The 17,259-nt window shown below is 50.4% G+C and overlaps 3 protein-coding genes and 1 long non-coding RNA gene across 7 annotated transcripts; 2 read left to right on the forward strand and 2 right to left on the reverse strand.

Annotated features, from left to right (window-relative positions):
- Window positions 1-144: 144 nt before the first annotated feature.
- Window positions 145-5,197, reverse strand: rcor1 (REST corepressor 1). Of its 2 annotated transcripts, XM_037242385.1 has the most exons (14): window positions 5,179-5,197; window positions 4,475-4,740; window positions 4,317-4,373; window positions 3,524-3,604; window positions 3,347-3,399; window positions 2,993-3,154; window positions 2,807-2,925; window positions 2,656-2,725; window positions 2,546-2,587; window positions 1,862-2,011; window positions 1,711-1,788; window positions 1,501-1,558; window positions 1,223-1,435; window positions 145-564 (listed from the first exon to the last, which is right to left on the reverse strand). In XM_037242385.1, exons 2-14 carry the CDS (start codon window positions 4,647-4,649, stop codon window positions 530-532), a joined length of 1,293 nt encoding a protein of 430 aa, XP_037098280.1. In that variant the 5' UTR covers window positions 4,650-4,740; window positions 5,179-5,197; the 3' UTR covers window positions 145-529. The 2 variants fall into 2 exon arrangements, with proteins under 2 accessions (XP_037098280.1, XP_037098279.1); XM_037242384.1 differs by lacking the exon at window positions 5,179-5,197 and having other exon boundaries at window positions 4,475-4,804.
- A 518-nt stretch (window positions 5,198-5,715) lies between these two features.
- Window positions 5,716-7,214, forward strand: ankrd9 (ankyrin repeat domain 9). The gene has a single exon (XM_037242424.1). The coding sequence runs from the start codon at window positions 5,814-5,816 to the stop codon at window positions 6,663-6,665; it is 852 nt and encodes a 283-aa protein (XP_037098319.1). The 5' UTR covers window positions 5,716-5,813; the 3' UTR covers window positions 6,666-7,214.
- On the reverse strand, window positions 6,790-17,118 carry tecpr2 (tectonin beta-propeller repeat containing 2). 3 transcript variants are annotated; one of them, XM_037242300.1, is made up of 26 exons: window positions 16,977-17,116; window positions 16,487-16,567; window positions 16,047-16,187; window positions 15,844-15,972; window positions 15,624-15,755; window positions 15,222-15,379; window positions 14,732-14,885; window positions 14,184-14,336; window positions 13,806-14,114; window positions 13,468-13,648; window positions 13,182-13,371; window positions 12,948-13,110; window positions 12,642-12,863; window positions 12,453-12,520; window positions 12,273-12,388; window positions 12,030-12,203; window positions 11,764-11,944; window positions 11,440-11,581; window positions 11,016-11,331; window positions 10,775-10,872; window positions 10,561-10,696; window positions 8,891-9,039; window positions 8,538-8,679; window positions 8,322-8,471; window positions 7,871-8,031; window positions 6,790-7,798 (listed from the first exon to the last, which is right to left on the reverse strand). In XM_037242300.1, exons 2-25 carry the CDS (start codon window positions 16,556-16,558, stop codon window positions 7,892-7,894), a joined length of 3,816 nt encoding a protein of 1,271 aa, XP_037098195.1. In that variant the 5' UTR covers window positions 16,559-16,567; window positions 16,977-17,116; the 3' UTR covers window positions 6,790-7,798; window positions 7,871-7,891. The 3 variants fall into 3 exon arrangements, with proteins under 3 accessions (XP_037098195.1, XP_037098194.1, XP_037098196.1); XM_037242299.1 differs by having other exon boundaries at window positions 6,790-8,031; window positions 16,975-17,118; XM_037242301.1 differs by having other exon boundaries at window positions 6,790-8,031; window positions 14,732-14,882.
- On the forward strand, window positions 14,052-16,649 carry LOC119116761. The gene is made up of 2 exons (XR_005096350.1): window positions 14,052-14,157; window positions 14,227-16,649. It is a non-coding gene; the product is annotated as an uncharacterized LOC119116761 (long non-coding RNA).
- Window positions 17,119-17,259: the final 141 nt, after the last annotated feature.

The following is a 17,259-nucleotide window of genomic DNA, read 5'->3' on the forward strand; positions in this document are numbered from 1 at the left end:
ATTGTTTCAGGGCAAACTGCTGTGTATCGATTTATTTAAACTGTAACAGGTCCCGTTAGTTTATAAACCATTTTGAGAATCGACCTCAGGTACCCATCAGCAGACATTCTGATTGGCTGCAGACAATTGGTGCAGATGTGAGCCGCTTTTCAAAGTACAGCAGCTTTAATCAAAATTGGCAAACCAGGTAACCATGATAACAACTGAGATAACGGTATCAGAACACATTTTGATTGACTGCAAACAAACGGTAGATAGAGTAAAACTATGGCAGCTATTTTATTTTAAAAATAGCAATTAAACATCATGAGATGTTCTGATTGGCTCAAAAACCTCACCATAAAAATAAAATGAAAAGTGAGCTCCTTTCAGATTGATTTAATTAAACTATGGCAGCTCCGTTTAGGTTCTAAAGTAATTTTGCCATGGCAACAGATAAACTTCACAAGTGAAATTGAAACAATTTTTCAAGAAAAAAAAAAGCAAAGTTAGAGGGCGCAGTCAAACATCCACACACATTAACACGGGGTCAAAGGTCTGCGGGCGGCGGAGTCAGCTGGTCATCTGTTGAGCACAGAGAGCCAAGGGGGGGTTAAGTGATGAATCAGTCTTTTTTTTCTTGGGCTATCTTGACTGGAGTGAGTTGAGGAGATTCTGTTAGACACAAGTAGTGCTTTGGCAGTGCTACACTGTTGCCAAGGAACAATGTTGATGTGAGTTGAAGGGCTTCAATTAGACAAAAGGAAGTCTTTTTCGACATCTTGTGCATTTTGGTGTCAAGGGCCTATGTTCAAGTGAGGGGCTTAATTTGGACAATGCAGCTCTGCCCCCATCTGGTGGCTTCTTGACACTCTCGCTTGCACAGGTTAGCCAGGGCGCTAGAGTGCGACCTGCGTCCGGAGGAACCGGTCCACCCAACGCTGGTGCAAGGGCCGGTGGGGGCCTCGGAGTCTCGCTCGTTATCGGAATTAACCAGACAAATCACTCCACCAACTAAGAACGGCCATGCACTACCACCCATGGAATCGAGATATGTTGAAGTGAGCTGAGGAGCTTGATTTGGACAAAAGTAGTGCTCTGCCATCACCTTATTACAACCCTTTTTCTAAGTCAAAGTCAAGTGGACTTTTAAATTTTTGGAAAGCCCTGAGATTGGCTACTTCAGAGTAACTGAGTCCAGTCATGTGAGCGGCACTCCGCCCCCCCTCCCTCCCCACCTCACCTGCATCTTCCTCGCCGGGCCCCACCGCCTCCATCTTGTCGTCGTCGGGCGCAGCTTCGCCCTCCACGCCATTCTCTGCCTCCCACTCCTGCAGCACCTGGTCCAGGTTGAAGCGGCGGCGGTAGTTGACCAGGAAGTTCTTTACCTGCACGACCGACTTGTTGCCGATCACGTCTGAGATGGCCTGATAGTCTCGCCCGTACTTCCTGATGGCTGTCAATTACGCGGGCCAATTAGAGGCGAGCGTCGCAAAGGCAGCCCAAGATCAGGCCATTTACCTTGAACCGCCAGAAGCTGCTCATCCGAGCTCCAGCGACCATTCACTTTACTGCTCACCTGTGACACACGTGCATGCGCAAGCTGTCATTATCTTGGCATCATAAATCTTCTTCCTCACAAGTCTTCATCAGGGTTCCAAGTCAAGGCGCCACCGTGAAAACTGCATTGTTTTTGTCTGATTATGATTCATGTTTGTATTCCGTGCTTGCCTCAGGTTGTCGGAATTGGTCCACTCCGGAGTCCAGTTTCTCTTTGAGAGCGCTGTTGGACTGCTTGATGCTCTGGACCTGAAGTGCACACACTCATTTGCACCCACATTTACACACGCACACACTCAGACACACAGCCGGCCGCGGCGACCTGTCGCTTGGCGGCGGTCAGTTGAACGTCCAGCTGGCGTAGGACGCTGTGAGCGCAGGAGCTGGACAGCGAGATCACGTCCTCCTGCTTCAGGAACATTCCTCTGGGGGGGCGGGTCTTGGCCCGGTGGTTACCTTTGACACCTGACGACTGACAATAGGGACGACATTTGAGACAAACTGAAAAGAACATCAACTGCGAACGCAGTGGGAGCACTTATGTGGTTGTTTTTTCAGGCCGAGTACGAGTATTCGAACACCGGCCGATACCGAGTACCGGTACTTGAAGGTGCCAAAAAAGTCTTGCAAAGTCTTGCAATTGTAATGGAAATGGAAATACTGTTTTTATTTTGAAGAAAACAAAAACTGTAATGGAAACCTTAAGGTTTCTTAATGTACCAAATACTGTAGTCTACATTTTAAGAATAAAATATTGCATTAAACTACTGTTTTTATTGAACCAAATATTTCACAAGAGGCCATTTTGAGAGATACTGCTATATTTTTGCAGATGGTTATCAAACGTTTGGGCCATGCATGTGTAAATGGGAGCAAATAATGCTTGGCATACTTTTCATTGCGCGCGCGTGTGTGTGTGTGTGTGTGTGTGTGTGTGTGTGTGTGTGTGTGTGTGTGTGTGTGTGTGCCGGTGTGAACTGCTGACAAGATTTTTGCGCGTTCTTACTTTGAGTCCCGCGGCAGCTTTCGGCTCAGAACGCTCTGCTCCCTGAAAACAGGAAGGAAAGGCACACATGAGATGCGTCGGCCGTGTGTCCGCGAGCTGACTCAACCGACCTCCTTGCTGTCTTCTTGAGCATGACCGGACTCGGGATCGCTGGCGTGATGCTCCTGACCATCATCGTCGCTGAAAGGCACGGACATATGGTTTTTGAGCGTGGGCTGCGGTCTGATGCGGGTGAGGTCAAAGCCACCGCCGCTCGCTCACCTGTCTTCTCGCTCTCGCTTAACTTTGCGGCTCTGCCTCTCCATCAGGCTGCTTCTGTTGCGGCTTTTCTTCCATGAGTAGTAAAAGCGCACCAAGCTGGCCATGGACTTGTCGGGCAGCTGAAGCGGACAGAAGGTTGAGCGCTGGCGGCGGTACGGCCACGCGGCGAACGTTAAGGTGGCTCACCATCTGCTGGATGCGGTGGAAGCTCTTCCCGTGGAAGCTGAAGGCCTGCTCAAACAGGACGCGGTCCTCCACCGTCCACTCGTCGGGAAACGGCGTAAAGTTGGGCAGGTCGGCCAGCGATTTCTCCACGTCGTGCTGGTGCCAGAACAGCATGCCCAGGGCCTGCCAAAAAAGAACGACACTGACGTCAGGAACGCAATGCTTACCAAAAGGTCACCGAGGCTAATGATTGCCATTTCTTCACAACAGGCCAAAAACGCCCGACTCCAATTTTCACACACAAGTTGATAAGCTAAAGCGACAGTCGGTAGGGAACACAACAGCCACTATGACAGACGACCAGTGAAGCCCGACCTGTTCCATGTTGTATCCATGTTTGTCTTTGGCGATGGTGATGTATTCGTCAACTGAAAAACAAACAAACAAAAATCACTTGAAGATGGACTTGAATTTTGAAGCCCCGGCGGCATGATACTGCGAGCGTCACTTTGCTCTGCCTGAGTGAAAACCAAAAGAAGCAAGCGGTCTTACGTTGACTCTGCTGAACACTGTTGCTGGGACTCCACACCAACAAGCCCACACTATGAGAAAGCTGGCACGCCTTCGCCACCTCTGCAAACACACACGAGGCAAGTGATGGAGCCAACATCGCTTTTGCGGGGCGTTGTTACTGGCCCGCACTACGGGACGACAACAATTCATCTACGAAGCCGCAACTAATCAATGACACTGATCAAAAACAAAAAAAAAGAATTCTGTAACTCGGAAATTTTTTAATGGACTGCTAGGTGGCAGAAGTGACAACCATTGGCTCGAGTGTTTGGCATTTTTATGTTTGACAATTAATTGATGAATCATGACTGTGCTTTGACAGTTTACAAAATGTACTTAAACTGCTACTAAAAGTAATGTTTGCATTTTGAGAAGGGGAAATTCTGAGGATTTGGACATTTTTAAGTTAAACAAGTTCTCTAAACGATGAATTGATTGTATATAACTGTACCAGCTGCAATGGTAACATATTGTTCAGTACTAGGCAAGGATTAATACTGGATACATGTTAGCAAATTTCACAAGTACATCATCTGCGCTGTTGGCGTTAAATTAGCTTGTAGCACATTGACCATCCTGCATTATTGTTAGGTGGGCAACATAAACAATAGGTATTTACTATAGTTATTATTTTATTATTAATACTCAGCGATTGTGTAGTAATCAGTGGATTATTAGTAACAGATTCAACGAATTGTTTAAAGTGCGAGCGTGCGCATGTTTGTGTGCGTGGGTTGTTGGAGGCTCCCCCATCCAAGCTTGACTTTCTTACCCGGGTCAAAATCCGGAACCACGGCTTGATATTGCGATCCGACCCGCATCCCTCCACCTGCACACCCCCAAAATATGATCACAAGCAACTTTAAATGTGGTAAACGTGAGCTAGTTTTACTTTTTATTCTTCCGGGGGCTCGGACCGAGGCTACCCACCGTTCTCGTCGTCACTACTGCAGCCTGAACTTCCATCTTCCCAGCAGCCCCGGCTGCTGATTCCATTACCGGACACACTCTTCCCGCCGATGCTGACCGCCGCTCCGGGGCCGCGACCTCGCCTCTTGCCCGCTACAGCCGCCGCCTCCGCGTTCCTGTCGAGCATGGGCGCCATGGGCCGGACGTGACCGACGCTGAGCGGCTACGCCTGGAAGAAGTAGGCCGACTTGGACGCCAACTCCTCTGAGCCTCCCACAATAGCAAGGCTTAAAGGAGAGAGAAAAAAGTGAGCGAGTAACTAACTGGAGTAAAGTAGAACCGGAAGTTAAAGCCGGAAGTAGACGAAGAAGAATTTGTAGTTGAATAAAGCCAAGCCTTGTTTCGGTTTTAACATGAACAGGAATATTATGTAGACCCTATAATTTTGGGGACTGGAGACAGCGGGAACCAATAACTAATTTATTTTAGGAACGTCCCAGTTAGTCTTGATCGAGGTTTCTGATTTACTGTTCAATACTCGTAATACACCGATATAAATTACGTTTTTTTCCTTACAAGACACAAGGCCTATGAAGCAACTAAAACAGGTTGTCACGGTCACTCACCAAAAGGACAAATAAAAAAGCCACGAAAACCTCCGCACATTTAACAAAACATTTCAAAATGTTTCCGTTAAAGGCAAATGTAATATACATATTACTCACTCTGTTTGATTACTCGCATGATGCAATTGCGTACTGCAAGCGCTAGATGTGCCCCGACAACAACCAAAATAAGAAACAAAAGACGTCTAAGAAAGTTGACGCTGGTTACGAGCAGGTGAAAATATTTTTTTCATAAAACAGTTACATTATTATAATTTAGAGGGCGGGGAAACATTGAACGAACAAGTGCTGTTCAAATTAAAAGTAGTTTAACTAAATAAACGATTATTGAAACGAAAGACACTTGTAGGCTGTTACGTGTTCGCGTAATGTTGCGCCTCCGTGTCCGGGGCGATAATCAGTCACGTCGTGGTGTAACAGAGTTTGCTATGCCTGCAATGGTCGATATGCACTTAGCACCGCCCCTCTCTCGAGCCCCCAAACAAACACCCTCAATTGGAGGTACCTGAGGGCAAGTGAGTCTGATTGCAGAACGCAGAAGCATAACACACCCTGCTTAAGCTAAACCACACTCCGCCCCTGCTCACACAACGCCCCCATGCCGAGGGAAGGGTGGAGCGCCTGTAGCCTATAAATGTCCCAAGGCTGCAGGGAAGCCTGTTAGAGTGACACGGCCACCACAGAAGCTCACAACACAGACCAAGGTTTCTTTCTAAAAGTGTGGTGGCACCATCATGCCCTGGCTGCTCTCATCTCCGCCGCATCCTTCCACGCTGTCCCCATCCCAGCGACACTGTGAGCGTACCGCCTTCGCCTTCTACTGCGCAGTGCGGGACCAACTTCCAGCGTGGCTGTTGGAGGACATGCGCAGCATGGAGGTGTTCCTGTGGGATGACGGCCACCCGCGCGCCTTCTCGCCCGGAGATGCACTTATGTACGCGCTGGTGCACGACCACCAGGACTATGCACGCTACCTCCTCCGCAGTTTCTCTGTCAAGGCACTACACGTGTCACAATGTGGCGTATGCCAAAGCAGCGGGTCGGCGCATCTGCACGTGGCGGTGCGTTACAACCGGACCACCATCCTGGGATTGATGGTGGACTTGGTGAAGGAGTCAGCGCCTGAAGGATGGTGTCAAGAGTACCTGAACAGCTGCGGAGGCTGTGCGCATGGAGCAGATGCAGGGAAGACAGCGGTGCAGTTGGCAGTGGAACTGTCACGGGCTGACTGTTTGCTGCTTCTCCTGGTGCACGGAGCACGGCCGCATGCTTTGGATGCGGCACTACTGCGACTCGGCGCTTCTGGTGGGGCCGAGCGACGCGATGCCCAGCACTGCTTGGAGCTGCTTCTGCTTTTTGCACCGGAACCGGTGGCACTGTGTCGCCTGCGGGATGAACCGCAGAGATGGCAAAGCCTCCTGGGACGGAATGTGTTTGGCTGGTTGAGCGGTTCAGTTCCGCCGCCACTTCTGCTTCAGGCTTTCAGGACCATAGCCCAGGCTGTCCCAGGTCAAATTAACCTGTTGCCCACTTTCCTGCAACCGCATCGTGAATTAAGATTGGACTTTCCCTTACCGTGGAAATAGACTGAAGCATGATAGTGTTTGTGATGTCAAGGATCCTATGATCCACGACTCCAGACCATGAGCCCATGTACATTTTTTAGTTTGATTGTGTATTAAGGTGAAGGACACTCAACTGACACTGGAGTCAGCAGCTTCGTGTTTAATATGTTCATGGGTGAGTTTCCAACCAATCAACACACAGTACAGTAAAGTGCAACTTAAGAGTCAAGTCTGTCAAGTCAGCCAGAAAATATCAAAGTTCACCAGACTGGTTAGTCATTTCAGCGGATGTGTCCACAGGACATATTTGGTTGGTTGACCGGTCTGGCCCTGCCAATTACTATCGCTTCAGGATGTGACGACTTTAACTTAGTCTGTCCCTGGTCTAATGAGCCAGCTACCTGCTTCCCAGTAGCCACCTGATGAGCTAGACTAGATATTCCGTTACTGTGAAAACATACTGTGGTGTTTGTGACAAGGTAAATAGTTCAGATCCTTCAGTTTGGACAATGAGTCCATGTATATTTTTGTGTTTTGATTGCGTAATAAAATGAAGGCCACTCAACTGAAGCTGGACTCAGTAGTTTCTCCAAGCAACCAACGGACATCCTTGCCCTCCTGGGGGTTAAGATTAGAGCGTGTCAATAATATTTGTCAACTGCAGGAGACGTTTCTGTGATTTAGGGCTATATAAATAAACTTGACTTGGCCTTCACAATTGACTGAAGTCCAGGGTATATGTCTGAGTCCCAGTGAGTACCAAAATCAAATCTGTCGAGTGTGTATGGAGTTCATCACAGGGAATATCATAAGGTGGAAGATTCCTTATCCCCCTTAGTTCTCGAACCCAGTGGCACTAAATATCATTTGTGTCCATCCATTCACTGGTGTCAAGAGCTTCTGCGAGAATCTAAATCCACCAGAGGTGAGTGAGGGATTAGTTCCTGTTCCCACTAGTTTTTCCACCATCACTTACAGCCCTTCAAAACACAATCTGGGCGTCATACTTGTCTTAGTTGTACAGTACTACACGTACAGTTGATCAGAGGCCATCTTTGACATCCGTCGGACCAGTTTGTAAATAGTTTGAGCAAGTTCAAGCCATTGCTTGGCCTTAAAGTTCATCCTTGTAATGTGAAGGAACATCACACTTGCTAGGAAATAATGCCAGCCGCCAGGTCAGTGTCATTCCAGAAGGTGTTGGAAAAAAGTGACAATTATCTTACACAAGTCCACGCCGGACGAGATCAGAGGAGTTCCCACTCGTCGTCAACATCGTCGCCGCCGGAAGGCGTGGGACGCCGGGACGTTTGTGGAAGGCGCTTTGTCATCCGGCGGGCCAGTCCGCCAATCCCAGTCACCGCCCACAGGTCGTCGTCAGGAGTGACTGCCAGGACATACGAAAAGAGCGAGGGTGAAAAATTTCCATGAAAAGTTCATGTGGGCAATTTTGGAAATAGATACTGCCTTGTGGTACGGTGACAACAGGTGTTAACTGGAAATTGTAAATGCAGTTTATTATTATAAATGTTCATTAATTCCTATGTAGAACTTTCAACTTCGACATTTCACAGAATTTTGCCACCCTCGTAAGAACCGAGGACAAAAGCAATAAACATTTGCTAAGCACATTAGAGACCAAGAAGACCAAGTAGAAAAGTACAAAACCACACTTACCAGTCAACCAGTTGGCGTTTCCTGGTATCTTCTTCCAGTAGTCCCCAGCCGGGTTTCTATCAGAGACACCGTAACGTCGAGCCAAGTCTCCATTGACACATCGGACCCAAACGGTCCGACAACTGAGAACCAGCTGATTGACGCTCAGACCTGAAGTACAGACAGACAGTTGAGGTTCGGACAAAGAATCATATAGAAGCTGAGTTGAGAACAGACCTGGCACTAGGTCCCAATCTGTCCCTACAGGCATCTCATCGCTGAGTCCCATCCGAACAAAGACGGCACCTCTATTGTCCACGGCCCACAGATGGCAGTCGTTTGGACTTGTTTCGATACTGACGAGCTGGACTCCAACGGGCTGCAAGGAACACGATTACCTGGACAAGCGCCTACATGCGTGGGCATTCTGGATTTGTAGTACTAGGTGTGTGTCATCTACTCAGGTGGTTTTAGATCTGTGGTACATCTGTAGCCAGTCCTACAAAATGTTACCTGGAGAGGCACTCTTGGACAAGTGGCTCTAGATATGCATTGACAAGACTGGTTGGAAAAGTTTTGATGTGTGTTACCTGGACAGGGGGTTCTATGTGTATCCAAGCAGGAAGCATCATGTTAGGGTTCAGCGGTTGGGTTCCAACGCGGAAGTAGACCAGTCCTCGACTGTCGAGAGCCCAAACGTTCTGGCTGCCGCAGCTGATGCTCACCAAACGTACACATCCTGTCTCGAACACACACAATACTTGCCTCCATACAATAGTGGACGTGTGCTATCGAGCCAAATATGTGAATCCAGAGTTCAAGGCTAAGGTGGAAAATGAGTGCAGCAAGAGCATCTGCACTTTCAGAGCAGATTCCAGGTCAGTCTGTTTTTGGGAGAACAGACTCATATTTCAAAGCTGCCCCACTAACCTTTGACGACTTGATACTCACTAATCAGCACATGTCGCTCAAAATGTTAACAGAAAATGTTAACTCCACATCACAGCAATCCGTTAAGTGGATAGAAAGAAAACGATGGAGGTTAAATGTACCGCATTTGTTAGCTTGTAACGGTTATATTAGCTCATAACAGGCATGATAGGAAATGGTAGGATGCCACAGACACATTAGCAAAGAACTAACATATTAGGCAATGTTAGCTGGTAATAATTAGCACATAACGGGCATGCAATCCTATGGGAGCTCGGAACAGACACATTGTTAACATGGGATGTGTGTTAGCTTATGAGAGGTACCTTAGTACTTATGGCATGCTAACCAATTTTAGCTCATAACATACAAATCAGCAAATGTTAGCAAGTCACAGATCCATTAGCAACTGTTAACCTCTAACAGGCCCTTACAAAATGTTAGACTCTAAATGGGATATTAGCTAATGTTTACTAACAGTAAATTATAGTGTTCACTTAATTAGACTAAAAATATATATATTTAATGGTGTGCCTAGAGATTTTTTGAATGGAAAATACAGTATATCCTTCGGTTCAATAAAAGTTAGAAAACACTCAGCTAGATCATGTCTGTCAGTCAGCCAGAGACATAGCTGTGTTAGCAAATGTTAGAAGGTTAACAGGCGTGTTCGGTCACGTCAAATATCTTCCAAAGATCAACGGGCTCCAACCATCTGGGGGCTGAAAGCTGACCTTGCGCCTGCGTCACTGTCACAGTCTTGGGGCGACATAAACAAGCGGCGGAACGTGTGACTTGCAGTCATGCGCTCGCTGATAGTGAGAAGGGCCACAACTAAAAACAGAACTGATAGAGCTTGTTATGCAACATTCAGCTGTTGATGTGACATGGAACAGCCAGGTGTGTGTACGTGTGTGTGTGCGTGCGTGCGTGCGTGCGTGCGTGCGTGCGTGTGCGTGCGTGCATGTGCATGCGTCAATCTGCCCACATGATTTTTATTGTCGTTAAATGAACTGAAGCAAAGGTGATGAGATAGCTCTATGACGATTTCTGCCTGGTAGGTAATAAGTGACTACACATCAGTGTGTCCAATGAAGTCAGACACACATACTAGGGCTGGGCGATGTGGACAGAATCCAATTTCTATATTCATGCCAGGTATCTGCATAACCATATATATGATGATGACGACGACATTGCTATGGGTACAGTAAAAACTAAAGAAAAACAAAAATGAGCTGTAAAAGACAACATGTGTTGTGGTAACAGCCCAAAAAGTCATCTATGGCCAGCAAAGATGGCGCGAACTTATCGGGACAACAATACGTACCGAGCTGATTGAGGTCCAGCGAGGTCCAGTGGAGACCGGTGGGACACGACAAAGACAGGGTGCGGATGAAGACCCGGCCGTGGACGTCCAGTCCCCAGAGGGCGTCGTGGCAAGCCGACAGCTGGGTCAGCTCCACCTGGCGGCGAGAACGGCGGCAGAACATGAGGACAGCATAGGCGCAAGTGCAGAACATCATCGGGAAAAGGGGAGTGACCTCCGGTGGCAGCGTGACCGTGGACGGGCGAAGTTCTCCGTCCTGGTCCCACACGCAGAACAGATCCTTCTTGCTCTGAGCCAACCACAGGAAGGCACCTGAAATGCACCCGCTGGCTGTCAATCAGTGCGAGCGACTTTGTGTGCGCTAGTGTGTGTTAGTGAGAAACTTTGTTGTGCACACCATCGAGTGATGTTGTTCTTTGTGTGTTGCTATGAGTGGCGTGTAGTCCAGGCCTCACCGTCTTTGTGGGGCAGGGCTGAGGAGGTAATGGAGCTCCACCTGGTGGCCGCCACAGTCCCTCTGGGCACGAGGTTCTGCCAAAAAGTTCCCACCAGGCCGCCGCGCGCCAAGTGCAACCGGTTGCGTCCAGATGCCACCCAGACGCCGCCCGCGTTGGCGCTGACCAGGCTGGGCTGACGCTGCGAGTACTGAGACAGAAAGGCCACCACCCGCTCCACCGGTGCCTTTGTTACCGTGGCGACACTTTGCGTGGCGCTCAGGAGCGTCTGGAACAAGCTGCCTTGATCGAAGACCACATAGTCGGAAATGCTGACCTGAGGGACGCCGCATTACAAATTGTCACGCACCATCACATACCACCTTATCCATCTCTGTCATCAAAGTTGCGAAAGGCCAACTCCTACACAGGCGGCGCGGCATACCTGCCACCAGTGGTCGTCGTCGCCCTGCGGCCGCTGCGAGGAAACACCCGTCCTGAAGTAGAGTCTCCCATTGATGTCCAGCGCCCAGGCCGTGCCGCCTTCGCCCAGCGTGATGCACATGAGCTCCACGCCCTGAGCCTCGCTGTCATAGAAGACAACAGAGCACGCTGGATATGCTCTCACGTGCAGCTCAGCGACGCAACGTCAGCTTGAAGGTAATTGCGGTAATATTGGAGTCATCACGATGACCGTCTGCGGGTCGACGTCGCGTGGGTAGTGGTCCAGCGAGCAGAACAGAATACGTTTATTGTCTTTTTTTTTTACCTGACGGTGTCGTACTTCCAGGCGTCACCCAGGCCGCAGAAGCTGTCGAGCCCTTCCCTGTAGAATAGAGCGTTGTGCTCGCTCAGGGCCCAGACCACGCCCCCCCGCGCGCACACCTGACTGAACACGCATGGCACGTCCACCTTCACGGAGCGGGCGCACGGCCGGTCCACACTCAGGCCTGGCGCAAACGAGCGTGACGAGAAGGTGGGATGAAGCGGATTCAGGCGATGCCCAAATGCTCAACGCCAAAGACGGGAAGTTACCCGTCTGGAGGTACAGGTCCCCGTTGGTCCCCACGATCCAGGCCGAGTCATCGCCGAGGGCCACGTAGGCCGTCTGCTTGGCCGCCTTGTACCAGTGACGCTTGCCCTGCGCCGAGACTTTGGCGCAGGCGTATGCCGTCATGCTCTTCTGCTCCACCTTCCACAACAGGTGACCTAGCACGAGGCCGGCTACGTTTAGCTGAGCGCTGCTAACACACGCGCTCACGCAAGGGCTGGGCTCACCTGAGGGAGAGAGCGCCACCTGGTGAATGTTGTCCTCAAAGCGCTGCCACTGGAGGCTGCTTCCAGGCAGAAGGCTGCAGTAGAGTCCGCCCTTGAAGTCCAAACACCACACGTACCTGCCGTCCACACACGTAACATTGCATCACGTGCACACGCACTTGCAGCTACACACGCACACACCTGTCAGTCACGTGAAGACTCAGTATTCCACATGAGGGTCCAGAATACCCCATCCAGCTTTCTGCCAGCTAGAAAGACAATTTTTTTTATGTGGGCAGTTTGGGATGGCGGGAGTCCCGTCTTCAGCTTCCCCACCTGTCTTAGCACTTCCCAGCCATGCATGTCATGTTTTTTTTCTGTATGGGTCACCTGCTCAGCTTTGCATTCAGGTCCGTTCCGAGCGTTCCACTGCAGCACTTCATCAGCCGTTTGACTTTTAGCAGCGCCGCCGTGTTCCGCATTGGCGCCGGGAAGACTGTGGCGGTAGATGTCACCCTCCTCGTCATCGCTGGACATGCTCGGCTTCTTGCCGGGGAGTCCGGAATTTCCGGTCTGGTCCATCACATCGGCGGGTGGCACAGAGTCGTCCTCCTACAGTTGTCACGGACATTTGTTACAGCAATGGTTTTCTACGTGTTAAAGCCTGTGCCACAGTCCACATATGGTAGCGCTTACCTGTTGAACCTCCGCTTGCATGGCGGGACTGAGGAAATTCTCATCCTGTTCGTCGGTGGGCTGCCGCTCCTGTCCTTCACGCTGCAAGTAGGAGAAGGTGCACTCCAGCAACATGTCCACGTTGGGGGTGAGGACCACCGTCTCCTTCTGCGAGGGCAAGCAGCTGAGGAGAAGCTGGTGTAAGACGGCGGTCACAGTAACAGGAAGTGGAGAGCGCTGCTGTCAACTGCAAACCTGGAATCCTCCTCCTGAGTTTCATCCTCCTTCTCAGTTCTGTTCCCGGTCTCCATTGGAGAGTCCTGTTTTGGAAGTTCCAGATCCCGGAGGGAGGGCCCACCGCCGCCGTCAGAACAGCTGCCGTCCTGGATTACAAACATGGACTCGGAGCACCTGCTCTCGGACAGGCGATTGCCACCGCCGCTGTCTGCCAAAAGAGAACAAAGAGTCGCTTTGTGAGCTGGCTCACTGTTGTGTGTGGAAGGCTGCCATGCAGTGCATTTGTTACAGAGCTTGCGCTTGCCTTGTCGTTGCCTCTTCTTCTTCTTCACCTTGACGGCTTTCACCACCAGCTCCTGCCACACCTCCTCCTGCCCCAGGGGGGCGCTGTAGCGGCGGGAGTCGGCATTGTTTCCGTGGAAACTGTCCCAAGAAGTGACTGAGCTGCTGCGGCTACGCGAGGAGTTGCTCGGGACGTCGGCGCCCTGAGAAAAAGCACAGGACGCTTGCTACGTCAGGTGCAGGCAAAGCTGAAGCATACAGAACTGGTACCAGTAAAATATCTGGCAGATGCAGAAGTAGCTTCACTCAAATAGTGTAAATAAATGGCACACATCAAATAAATAATGGAGTCTTGATCACCTCCTCCTTCTCCTGCGCTTCTTCAGCTTCCTCCTCTTCCTCAGCGAGGCTCCCGTCCCCCTCCACAATGATGGCCACCGTCCTGATCGGCTGAGCCGTCTCCACCCAACCCGTGGGCGTGGCCGCGTTGGCTTGCGGCGTCAATGGCGACGACAGACGCACAGGGTAGTGGGACGGTGAATGCGAGACGCCCTCCGGACTGTCCGACAGTCGAATGAGATCTCTGTCTCCCTTCAGGACGAAGATCTCGTTGTCACAGCAAGACAGCGACACTATGTCCCCGCTGCTCTCCAAGGCGCCGACCAGCACCTGAACGCAGCGGCGGGAGAGCCCGATTACGTTTGCGGCCCCTGTAAGTCAGCAATGGCACGGTGGCACCTGGTTGATGCAGTCCATCACGTAGACGCTGTATTCGTTCCAGCTGAGGATCCAACCTTCCTTGAGGAAGCAGCTGAGCAGACCCAGCTGACGCTCGGACGGACGGTACGCCCCTACATGACAAGGGCGGGGGAAGATCTCAAAGTGGGGAATCTGTTGGCCAAACGAGTAAGACAAAACAAAGAGTCACCGGCGGTGACAACGGCAGGAGCACTTTTGTCACAGTACCGGTTGCGGTACCGAAAGCAATTTCAAGTGTTTGTGTCGGCAGATGGAGCAGAAGCAGTGGCGGCGGTCCCATTAGATTGAGTCATTAAGTACCAGGAGCAGTCAAATGCCAGCAAGATCAAGTATCAGAACTGGTACGAGCAGTTGAAACTGGTCTAAGTACCAGTCGAAACATACCAAAGTACCAGCAGCGGTAGTCGAGTACCGCAAAATGATCAAAATCAATATCAGCAATGGTGGCGATGGATCGATACCGACGCCAGCAATAGCAATCACTACAAGTCAAATAGCAAGTACGAGTTGAACTTGGGTGGAAGTACCGGAGTGTTGAAGAACGCTTTGAGCAGTCTGGTGTCCACCACATGACCCGACACATCCGATCTCCACAGTCGAAGTCCCGGTCGGGCTGCGAACACTTGAAGGTCACTCTGCTTGCAAAGAGCCGGCAGAAAGCAGGCCCCGAACCTTCCACTACTGACACACACACACACACGTACGCACGTTTACTGTCCCCCCCAAAAAATGACAACACATAATCAATCATGGCAAAACTGCAAAAATTCCAGTAGAGCCCCGAGTGACACTTGAGGGTTACTTGAGACTTCATGACTTGTGTGACTTGTGTGCAACTCCCAGAGGAGGGAGGGAGGGAGCCAGGCAGGCAGGCAGGCAGACACACACACGCACGCACACACACACACACAAACGTACACACACACACACACACAAACACACACGCAAACGCGCGCGCACACAGACACACACACACACCGCATCCTGTTCACGCAGCGTGCAACACGTGACCCTCACCTCTTCCTGGGTTTGGCACCGAGCTGCTGGATCTGCTGCGTGTGCATGCAGTATAGCAGCGAGCGTTGCTGCGTAGACACCAGGAGAACCTGGTGACTGTAGTCCAGCTGCACGACGCCACCCGGTTCCTCCAACAAGAGCACTGGCGTGCATGTGCCCTGGAAAGACACACGTACGGCGTGAGTCACGTCGCCAGATGCCAGGCGGAATACAAGCATCACTACTTGGCATGAAACGAACACTAAATTTGCCATACCTTTAGCTTGATTCACATAAATAACAAACTGCATGTGGAGGACGAGCAACAGTGTTGATTTGTGAAACAAAAAAAAGATAAAATCATGTGACCGAAGACCCCCACGTGTGGCGCTTGGTGTCAACGTGGCGGCCTTGCGGTGTCACCTGATCGAGGTCCAGAGCGGAGAAGACCACGCGGCCTTTGTCGTCCCCAGAGAAAAGTTTCATGCCGTTGGTGCTCCACGCCAAAGACGTCACCGTGCCTTTGTGGAGGCCCACCACATCGAAGCGCCGCAGCTGGACGCACACGCAAACACGTGCAAACTGAGCACATCATTTCACGCAAGTGAAATCCCAGTGTGCGGCTTCGGGGCACGCAGCTCACCTGCTTGTTGCGTCCCGGCAACGGTGACACCAACTGGAAGACGGCCACTCGGCCTGAGGCCGTTCCCACGGCGACCAGGTCGTCGAAGCAACTCAGCAGCTTCACGGCCGTGATGGCGTCGCACTTTCCCTGAACACATGCACTCGTTTAAAAGAGCGGATGGATCGGAGCGCACCAGACAGGAAGACGAAAAAGAGCGCCACCTCCAGGCTGTACTTGTTCATGTGAGCCAGGCGGCGGCAGTAGAGATACAACATGCCGATGCTGCTGCCCACCGCCACAAAGTCGCGGCTGCTGTCTACCGCCGTCAGATAGACCACCACTGAGCGGAATCCCCGCTGAACCTGCAGACACAATTTACAATGCTGCTAATGCTTCTGTGACCTGTACATAGATTGTACATTAGTCCTTGTCCAGTCGTCTCCCGCATACTCACGGTTTGGCGCAGAGTTTTTTTTTTTGTCAATATATCAATATTATTTAGATTTGTTGTTTCTGATTTGTTTTCCCTATTTCTCATTCCCCCAATGCATTTCATTCCAATTATAGACGGATTTCCCCTCTCCCAGCGACTAGGCAAAGTCCACTCTATGCCACTTTACTCATGGCCTCATCGTGTAAAATATGTGCACAGGTGTTATACTTTGGCTGGGATGGCGTTCAGCAGGTGCTGGAGTGGGCAGAATTCCCTCAACACGGATGGCTGGCTCTCCATGTTTCCGTTCTGTGGAGGAAGAACAATTTCATTTCTGATCCCAAAGCCATATTTACAAGTGTTCAATAAACAGCTACATTCTTTATAAATACACTGTCACTGCAACAATATGATACCAAAACTATTGGAAATTTTGTTTCAATTTCAAAACCAAGACAAACACAATGGAGCGTTGAATTAAAATTGACGCACGTACGCAGGAAGGCAGGCGAGCAAGCACGTACATACACGCACACGTACACACACGCACGCGTACACACGCACGCACACACTCGTACACGCACACGTACACACGCACGCACGCACACACAAATACAGCGTTCTGTTTTGAGCGAGCCTGTCCGAGCACAAGCTAAGCTAACAGCCGAGCAATAGCATGGCGAGGTAACAATATTGACAACGGAACAAAATGTCACACTCAGTCTAATGTCGCGTGGAACGCGTCGCTCGGTTGTGCGTCCAGATGTTATTCATCCCAGCAGCTGGTGGATGGTAAACAGAGGCGACATCGCCCTGACGGTCTGGCAAACGTCATATTGTTGTCGTCATCCAAATGCGTCCGTCTCCCGCTACCCGCCATTTGGTTTGTGACGTCATCTTTATGCGTTATTGTGTTCTTGTTCTTTGTAATTTTTCAGTCTAAATGTATGCGATTTGATTAAAATTGAGCAGATCAATCCAGACTTTAAAGTGTCATGTGT

This window comes from Syngnathus acus, chromosome 22, assembly GCF_901709675.1.
Source record: "Syngnathus acus chromosome 22, fSynAcu1.2, whole genome shotgun sequence".
Taxonomy (NCBI): domain Eukaryota; kingdom Metazoa; phylum Chordata; class Actinopteri; order Syngnathiformes; family Syngnathidae; genus Syngnathus; species Syngnathus acus.

What these genes read in the sequence shown, in the direction of transcription:
- rcor1 (XM_037242385.1), bottom strand. Translation starts at nt 4,649, where the DNA reads ATGGCGCCCATGCTCGACAGGAACGCGGAGGCGGCGGCTGTAGCGGGC. An exon ending in CAGTAGTGACGACGAGAACG is followed by an intron (nt 4,374 to 4,474) that starts GTGGGTAGCCTC and finishes GGGGGTGTGCAG; the next exon opens with GTGGAGGGATGCGGGTCGGA. An exon ending in GCCCGGCGAGGAAGATGCAG is followed by an intron (nt 565 to 1,222) that starts GTGAGGTGGGGA and finishes TGTGCTCAACAG; the next exon opens with ATGACCAGCTGACTCCGCCG.
- ankrd9 (XM_037242424.1), top strand. Translation starts at nt 5,814, where the DNA reads ATGCCCTGGCTGCTCTCATCTCCGCCGCATCCTTCCACGCTGTCCCCA.
- tecpr2 (XM_037242299.1), bottom strand. Translation starts at nt 16,558, where the DNA reads ATGGAGAGCCAGCCATCCGTGTTGAGGGAATTCTGCCCACTCCAGCAC. An exon ending in AGCCCTGCCCCACAAAGACG is followed by an intron (nt 10,873 to 11,015) that starts GTGAGGCCTGGA and finishes GGTGCATTTCAG; the next exon opens with GTGCCTTCCTGTGGTTGGCT. An exon ending in CGGTCACGCTGCCACCGGAG is followed by an intron (nt 10,697 to 10,774) that starts GTCACTCCCCTT and finishes TCTCGCCGCCAG; the next exon opens with GTGGAGCTGACCCAGCTGTC.